General features: G+C 33.0%; 3 protein-coding genes across 3 annotated transcripts; 2 read left to right on the top strand and 1 right to left on the bottom strand.

Annotated features, from left to right (window-relative positions):
* Nucleotides 1-5,079: 5,079 nt before the first annotated feature.
* TRV_07564 (uncharacterized protein) lies at nt 5,080-5,460 on the bottom strand (the record flags this gene model as incomplete). The annotated part of the gene is made up of 1 exon (XM_003018390.1): nt 5,080-5,460. One exon carries the CDS (start codon nt 5,458-5,460, stop codon nt 5,080-5,082), a length of 381 nt encoding a protein of 126 aa, XP_003018436.1.
* Nucleotides 5,461-6,483: 1,023 nt separating this feature from the next.
* On the top strand, nt 6,484-7,257 carry TRV_07563 (uncharacterized protein; the record flags this gene model as incomplete). The annotated part of the gene is made up of 1 exon (XM_003018389.1): nt 6,484-7,257. The coding sequence occupies one exon, from the start codon at nt 6,484-6,486 to the stop codon at nt 7,255-7,257; it is 774 nt and encodes a 257-aa protein (XP_003018435.1).
* Nucleotides 7,258-7,609: 352 nt separating this feature from the next.
* Nucleotides 7,610-9,012, top strand: TRV_07562 (uncharacterized protein; the record flags this gene model as incomplete). Its single annotated transcript, XM_003018388.1, has 2 exons — nt 7,610-8,057; nt 8,153-9,012. 2 exons carry the CDS (start codon nt 7,610-7,612, stop codon nt 9,010-9,012), a joined length of 1,308 nt encoding a protein of 435 aa, XP_003018434.1.
* Between the last annotated feature and the right edge of the window lie 356 nt (nt 9,013-9,368).

Raw genomic sequence — 9,368 nt, 5'->3', positions numbered from 1 at the left:
AATTATTAGAATTATTATATATAATTTCTATTTAAAGTTTTATTAATATTAATAATTTAATTAGAATTTAATTAAAACTACTTATTTTAATAAATTTTAAAATTTTCTTAATAAGTATTAGTTTATTTTAGTTATTAATATTAATAATATTAGCTAAGGCTACTTATTTTAATAAATTTAGGAATCTTTTTAATAAATATTAGTACTAGTCCTACTATAACTAAGTTTAAGAAAGATAAACTAGAGAGGAGGAAGAAGAAAATAATAAAAATAGTAAGTATTTAATCTAATAATAGTTAAATTTTCTATTTCATATATATTTATAATATCCACTAATAGTAGAAATATAAAATCTATACTACTCTATATAAAATTCTATATTTTTTATATAAATCCAGTTATTATGAAATTAATTTCTATAAATAAAATTTTACCAACTATATTCAGACTAGTCTATACCCCCTTTTTAGTAAATAAAGGGGGGGGGTTGGAGGCTAAATTTTTAAAAATCTTCCTCTAAGGGGGGGGGGGATAAAAACTCTCCCCCTACTTTATTAGGGTAGGGGTATAAGCCTACCTAATTCTAGACTATAAGGACTAATCTATATAGATTTGGACTTCTTACTTTTATATATCTATATTATATAAATAAAAATTATCTAAGTTACTTATATTAAATTATAATAATAAATTTCTTAATTATTTTTAGTATATACTAATATTAGACTTATATATATTATGATAGATAAATATTATATTTAATATATTTACTAATAGCCAAAATAAATATACTAATTTTACTATAAAGATTATACTATATTATTTATTTATAAGTAAATATAAAATATTATAATATAACCTCTTATAGAATATTGAATATTTTATTAATTTTAATCTAATTGTAATAATAAAAGTATTACTCCTTGAGGTTTTATATAGTATTCCTCCTTAAATATTACTAATAATAATATTTATATCTTAAATATTTCTAAATAAGATTAGCTTATATAACTTATTCCAGATTACTATAATTGTAATTATAGTAAGAATGATAATAATAGTTAATTTAATTATTATATTATTAGTCTTTATAGTAGATAACTACGTTTTTCTCTATATCTCTAAATTAATAGAAAAAGAGTATATTTTATTTAATACTTCTAAGTTATTAATACTATAATATAGTCCCTTTTATATTATTAATAAAATCTTTAATATTATCTATTATTTAAATTTTTCTTTGTTATAATATATATACTCTATTATTATCATTATTTATTTAAAACTTTACTATAGCAACCTCTCTACTTATCTACTCCAAAATAATAATCCTCTATCTATTTAAATAGATAACTATAATAAATAGAAAATAGAAAAGCTTATTAAAATAAATAATAATTAAGTACTTATAAAGTAGAAAAAATATTGGAATAAAATTTAAAAGTTTATTTTAATTATTAAGAATAATATTCTAGATCTATAGAAGATTTTCTAATATTAGTAGATTTAATATTAATATTTTATTTAGATAATATATCATTACCTCTTCTCTTTATATTTTTATAATAATTTACCTTCTTTATTTTATTTCTTCCCTTCTTTATTTTACTTCTTTATCTATATACTTTACTATACGTCGAAATCTATATATTTTCCTTTTTATAAATACTTTATTTTCCACTTTTAAATTCTTCTTCTCCTTTTTTTTTAGATTTTCTTACTTTTTAAAGTTTTCTTCCTTTTTATTTTCTCTATATATTAATAGTTTTTCTACCTTTATCTACTTCTATACCTTACTTATAGCTAATAGTAAATATATCTTCTACTATATTTTATACTTATAGGCTCTATTGAAATAACTTCCTAGAGCTAAAATTAAATATAGTAGAGATTCTAAGCTTATTTCTTTATCGATACTATAATTTTAAATATAATAAGGCTAAAAAACTTTTTTATAAAAAAAATAATAAATAGTATTATTACTATAAATTCCCTTATTAGAAGAAGACCAATATCTTATATAAGGAGCTAGATAATATTATAATTATATTAGAGTATATTATTATCCTTAAAGAAATAATAATTATAAACTTACTTATTTATTTATATTTGAAAGTAAATAATAATATAATTTATTATTTAGATAACTCTAATAAATAGAGCTTTAATAAATTATATTATTAGAATTTTATTTTCTATAATATTATTAATAATATTACTTTAGGTTTATATAGTACTAATAAGCTTTAATTATTTAAAGAATATAGTATACGATTCTAAAAAAGTATAGCTTTAACTATAATAGTAAGACTAATTCTAATTATAAAGGTAACGATACTTATAATAATAATACTAAGGCTACTACTAAAAAGAATAATAAGAAGGCTAATATCGATACTAATATTAAAATAAAGAATAATAATAGTAAAATTAATATTAAAAGTAAAGGTAAAGAATTAATATATAAGTTAACTAACTCTCTCCCCCTATTATTTACTAAGGATAACTCTTCTTTTAATATATTTACCTTTAAGAAGTAAAAAGTTTAAATAAGATTTATTATTATTTTATTATTAAAATTCCAGTTAGCTTCTATTTCGATCTCTTTAAAGATAACTTTAGTACTCCTTTAATTTAATAAAACTTTAATCTAAATCTAACCCCTTCTATATCTTCCTAATATTAAAAGTATATCTTATATTAAATTTACCCTTTCTAATATAACTAAAATACTTCTAACCTAGGCTATAACTACTAACTCTTAAAAAATTATTAAAACTATTAGTACTATAATTAATACTATATATACCTTTTATAAAAGAATTAATAAATATATTATAATATAATTTATTAACTCTACTATAGTTATTAAATATAATAATATTCTTTAGTCTAACTATAAAATATAGTAATACCTATAATTAATTATATCCATCTTTATTTTTATTTTTATCACTTTAAAAAAGACTATAGCTAGACTAGCTAATACTACTACTATCATTGCGATATCGACTACTACTCTAACTTCTACTTAGGCTACTATTAAGCTCCTTACTATAAATATTAAGTAAGATAATATTTAGAGAGATATTTTATAGCTTAAGAAGGGTACTATATTTTAATTAGCTTTAGCTATATTAAATAAGGTCCTTATAAAATATATTAACTTTTTAGTCTATAGCGACGCTCTTCAAATATTTTAATAATAGGCTTATTATTTTAATAATAGAGTTAATAAACTACTAAATTTTACCTTAGTTTCTATTTCTATATTATATTACGTATATTTTATATTAATTAACCTCTTTTTCTTATATTTTTATATTTTATAATTTATTATATTTCTAATAATTATCTTCCTTATTTATTATAGTTTACTACGTAATTTTAACTACTATTATTATATATATAATTTTTTTACCCTTTGAGATATATAATACCTCTAATTATAATTATATTATATTATATATATTACTAAGTTATTATAATATTATAATATTATAATATTACTTTACTAGTTATTTAATTAAAAAAAATAATATAAGTAAGTATATTCTTACTATATTACTATATTATCCATATATCTTATATACAGTAGATAAATATTTATAATTTTAAAAATTATTTTAATATTTAAAGAAGTAAAAGCTTTATATTATACTAAATAGAATAAGCTTTAGAAGTCTTACTTTTAAATAAATAAATATCTAAAACTACTATATATTAGATTATTTATTTTCTAGAAGTATTTAGTAGTTAAAGATATAGATACTCTAATATTTAGTAGTTATAATTAATAAATGGAATAAGAAGAAAAAATAGCTAGAAGAATATAATTTTAATTAATATAACTAATAAATTATAGATTAATATAGAAGAAATAATTATTAAGAATAAGGAGTTTTTTTCCTTTATTTATTTTCTCTTTTATATATTTATTAAATATTTTCTTTAATTATTTCCAGCTATAGTTATTACTACTTTATTTATTTAGAGAAGCTATAAAATAAGCTACTTACTCTTTTAGATTAAAGTTATTAAGCTATATATTTTAGATATTACCTTTACCCTTATAAATAAGTATAGAAGGGAGCTTTTTACTATTTGTAGAGATAATAATAAAAAGAGAGATAAATTTATAATTTCTATTATAAATTAAAGTTATTCTCTTATTCTTGAAAGATTAGATAAAGATTATTTACTTAATAATATATCTAATTCTAATAAGGAAGCATTTTTTATTAAAGTTATAGATATTTTTAGAAAAGATATTATATTTAGTAATTATACTCTCTAACTAAAAAGAAGAAATTAGAATTAATAAAGAAAAAAATAAATATATAAATTAAGTATTTATAAGTTTATAAAAGTATTTAAAATATAATAAATTATTTATAATATACTTCTATTAATTAATTAATTAAAAATATGCTAATATAATATAATTTTAATATCTTTTATAGAACTAATATATTTATTATTTATTTATAGGCTTATAAATAAGCTCTAGAATTAAATTTTTAATAATTTAAAGTATAAAAGAGAATTTTCTTTCAAATAATTATTCAATATATTATAATAGGACCTCTTCTTAAGTATTTATTAAATTCTTATAATATATAGAGGTAGCTTCTTAATTTAATATCATTTGGCCTAAAAATCTATAATTAAGAGTTTTTCCATTAATTTTCTACTTTTTAGTAATTATAGTAATATTAGAATACTTTTATAACTTTAAATTAATAATTACTTCTATAATTACTACTTTATTAATTATTTTATTACTATTTAAAGGTAGTAGATAATAGGAGTTCAATTTTTTTATTATGTGGTTATTGAGTCGTAGTGGTCATCGAATGGTGGATTACGTTAGCTAGGTAGTTAACAATCTAACAAGTTAAAACTTCGAAGCCCAAAAAAATGGAACCAGCTGATTGGTGATGGACGGGATGTGGTCGTGGTCTAACTAACTCGTTACTCCGCAGTTAATCACAACATAAATTTACCATTGATTTAACTTGTAATATGCGGATTGACAACAAATTTTCAGAGCCATCTTCGTAAATCGGTTGTGATTAGTTACGATAATTGACCCTCAATAGTATCAAATGCCTCCACAACAGTAGATTTCGATTCCTCCAGGGTTGGGTTCTCTTTAATCTGCACATCTACCTGAGCCCATACTTTGTGAGAGTCCTTCCGCGCTTCATCTTTTAGAGTGCTATTTTGAGCGTTTTTATTAAGCTGGAATTTGTAACGCTTGTATTGGGTCCCATCTTTGGTGATAATGTCTCCGTTATCAAGCCTGCTGCCAATGCTGGCATCGTTCGTTCCTGTTTGCTGGGGTGCAAATCGATGTCCCGGTGTGCCTTGGCCTTTAGCAAAGTTGATGGTGCGACTCTTGGTCTTCAAGATATAGTCCCGAAGAGAACGTGCGGATGTTCTGATAGCGGATACCATTTTGGCTTGTGTGGTGGGCTGACGGTTGCGTTTATTTGCTACCTGTTATTAACTAACTAGCTAAGTACTTCATTAGATATAAGACAGAACTAGTTACATAAGTCCTTTCATTTCGTACCGTAGTTTCTCGTGGATATGAGGGGCCTCAGGGCTGTACTTCTGACTGCTGAGGATGTTGTGGACAACCTGCTTGTGTCCCTCGGGGACTTTCCTCGTGGTCTTCTTAAATAATGCCTCTGAAAGAACAGAGCGGGGTTGGATTTACTACTTGATTTCCCACCCCTGCTAGCTCAACTGATTCACCCGTCTCACTTCGCGTTGTTGATTGCAGGGTTGTTAATCAAAAGGGTGGAGATTAGCCGATGAGTCCGCATTACTTCTCCTCATCTAACAGTCCCTGTATGAGAAAGTAGTTTGCGGATTGAATTATCGCTTCTCAACAGCTGTCCCAAAGGCGCGCCTTAGGCAGACGCCCTGACCCGGTATAGAGAAGGGCGATATGTAAGGATGTCGATCCTTGGAGGGCGTTGATGTGGGAAAAATGCAGAGAGAAGAGAACAGATATGTTTCGATCCGCCCTCCGAGATGATCTACTGATACAGCTGACGAGGAATTGGGCACAAGTCTTGTCACTAGCTAGCATGGACCTGGTGGTAAAGGGGACTTCTAGAGCAGGAACCACCATGAGTTTCTGATGAAGATAGCGAAGGGGGTTGGACAAGTCGCGAAACAAAGACGGATGCGGGCCTATGTCGACGAATTCTCAGCGTGGACAGGCCCAATTGAAGTGCTGAGCCTAAAGGGATTGTGCAGTTTTTGCCTTTATAGGTGGACCGCAGTAGGACGCGGTGAGAAGTGGAACAGGGACTGCTGGGATACCCTCCATTGAACGGACCTCTGAAAACCCGTTGTGCTCATTTGCGGGAACGAGCTATAAAGGAAATCTGAATTCCTTCCGGGGAGGAAGAGGTTGAATAACAATTTGAATCATCAGCCCACGAGATTCACCATAGACCCTTGGAAATGCGCTTCATAAAGTCTGTCACCTGGACCCTGGCAGCATCCGCCACGGCTGTCAAAGCTCTATCTAACCATACCTCTCAATATCCGCCCCAGCCAACTGCCGATGATGGTCTTCCATCGAACTTTGGACTGTTGCTCTTCCCTGAGTTCCAGTCGCTGGATGTCTTTGGCCCCCTTGATGCTCTTAATCTCTTCTCTCTGGCTCGAAAGCTGAATCTGTCCATCATCGCCGAAACAATGGACCCAGTTTCAACCCAAGTCCGGTCATCACAGATCGACAAGTTCGGATCTACGTTTGGGGAATCCATCATGCCCACACACACATTCAAGAACGCCCCGCCAATTGACGTGCTCCTTATCCCCGGCGGTTATGGAACCGACAGCCCTAACATTGGGCCAGCAATTGAGTTTATCAAGAAAATCTATCCAAGTCTGCAGTATGTCTTGACTGTCTGCACAGGGTCTCAGCTTCTGTCACAGGCGGGTATATTGGATGGACGACATGCAACTACCAACAAGCAGGCATACAAGCGGGTCACGAAGCACGGCCCGAAGGTGAAATGGGTACCCGAAGCAAGATGGGTGGCTGACGGCAACATCTGGACCTCATCGGGGGTGTCGGCGGGTATCGACTTGATGTTTGCTTTCCTCGATGCAGTGTACGGAACAGTGGTGAGCAACCAAGTGAGCGAAGGGATGGAGTATGTGCGCAATGTGGACTGGAGGAACGATCCGTTTGCGCATTATATAAAGGACAGCGAGCCGATGTCTTGAACTTCTTTTTTAGTTCAACGACGGTTAGCCAGGTCTGGGCCTAGGCCTCTCGGACGAATGCTCCAAGGGACGAGCTAAAATGCGGCCCACGCATAACCTAGGTAAACTAGCTAGGCTTCTAGAGCAGAACATCCAGCATATTCACCCAAGGTTTTCATAGCTAGATTCTCCAACTTTTCCTTGACTACTCCACCCCTTTATCCGACTCGGCCAAGTGAGTCATGAGGGCTGTGGGGTAATAGAATATTGTAGAAGCGGGCCATGGACGTTGAGAAAGCTATATATATAAACAGTTTGGTAGGTGGCCGTCTTAGATAGACCGCCAGCACCAACGGCCTCCAGGGACAGCAACATGTCGACCGTTATAATCGGCGGCGGAATTATTGGCGTTTCCATAGCGTATTTCCTTTCCGACCCAGCGGTGCAGAAGAAACATCCAGGAGAAATTCACATTGTGGACTCATCTGGAGAGCTGTTCTCGTGCGCATCGGGCTATGCAGCAGGATTCATTGCTCGGGACTGGTATGCTCCAGAACTAGAACAGCTGGGTGCATTGTCGTTTGATTTGCATCAGCGGCTCGCCGCTGAGCATGATGGAACAGCGAGATGGGGATACATGCCGAGCATTGCATTGAGTCTTCAGGTCGAGGGTTTGGATGGGAAGAAAACGGCCAGGGGCGATGACTGGCTCCGTCGGGGGGCTAGCCGGGCGGAAGCTGCATCGAAGGACAAGGGGGATGGCGGATCGACAGCTAACGAAGAGTATCCATCGCCCGCATGGTTGACAAGACAGAAAGGCGGTACGGTAGAGAGGATTAGCAGCAGGGACTCTGTCGCACAAGTGTTAGTCAAGCCAATCGGCCCCGAGCTGTCTTTATAACACGTTCTTTCACAGCATCTAACCGAGAAACATGCTGCAGAGACCCCTTACGACTGTGCAAATTCATGCTCGCCAGATGCATTGAGCGAGGCGTACAGGTCCACAACCCGGCCAGAGCTGTGTCCACGACCAAAGATTCAGGGTCTGGAGTGATATCTAAGGTGGTAATAGAAGATATCCAGACTCACACAAGACGCAGCCTTCCATGCACTAATATTGTCTTTGCTGCTGGGCCGTGGACTCCTCGGGCATTCAGCTCACTCTTCCCGCTCTCCAAGGCGCATATTCCAGTCCTGTCACTCTCCGGGTACTCTCTTGTGTTCCGCTCTCCTCGCCATACCTTGAGTCAGGAGCGAGAGGTCTATGGAGGGAAGAGTCATGCAGTATTCACCACCCATCCGCAGTCGTGTGGGTTCAGCCCGGAGGTATTCTCTAGAACCAACGCGGAAATATACCTTGCAGGTCTGAACGGACTAGACATCCCGCTGCCGGAGGTAGCCACTGATGCTCATTCTCTCATGACAAAGGACAAATTAGCCCGTGTGAGAGAGGCAGCTCGTATATTGATGGGCCGTCCCCAAGACGGCCTGGAGGGAGAAAACATCGACGATCTCGAGGTGGTTCGAGAGGCCCTCTGCTTCCGCCCTTATATAGAGTCTGGGCTACCGATCGTTGCCCGTCTGCAGGATTCCATCACAGGGACTGCAGACCGGGTTTCAGGTGGGCTGTTCATGGCCACCGGGCATGGTCCTTGGGGGATCTCGCTCAGTCTGGGGACGGGTAAGGTGATGGCAGAGATGATCTCCGGCATGGAGCCCAGCGCCGACGTGAGCAGACTTGGCTTAGTGGCAGACATGGCTCGCAGCAAGCTCTAATACCACGTAGTCAACTTATTCTTCGTCTTCAGTGTTGTGTATGAGATGTGTTGTTGATAGTTGATAGTTGATAGTATCGCAGCCTTGGTTACCTACCTAAAAAGGGGCGTCGAGCGCTCAAAAGTCCATGAGAGACGTTCAACCTTCTTCAAATTCGCCCATAGTATCTGTTTTTTTGTCGGTATATTATCTATTCCACAAGCTATAACAGAGCACGAACATGCCCTGGCCTTGGACGCTGGCCGGTGATTTTGCCGTGGAAGGGAGATCAAAGGCCGGATAACTAGTTAGTCGCCTTGACTGGATGTTCGGTTTTGCAGACGGCATCCAGGGGGTATTACTGTAAGATTCTACTT

Source organism: Trichophyton verrucosum (genome assembly GCF_000151505.1).
Source record: "Trichophyton verrucosum HKI 0517 chromosome Unknown contig01027_1.f1.exp, whole genome shotgun sequence".
Lineage (NCBI taxonomy): Eukaryota > Fungi > Ascomycota > Eurotiomycetes > Onygenales > Arthrodermataceae > Trichophyton > Trichophyton verrucosum.
This window is presented reverse-complemented; position numbering and strand designations above follow the sequence as displayed.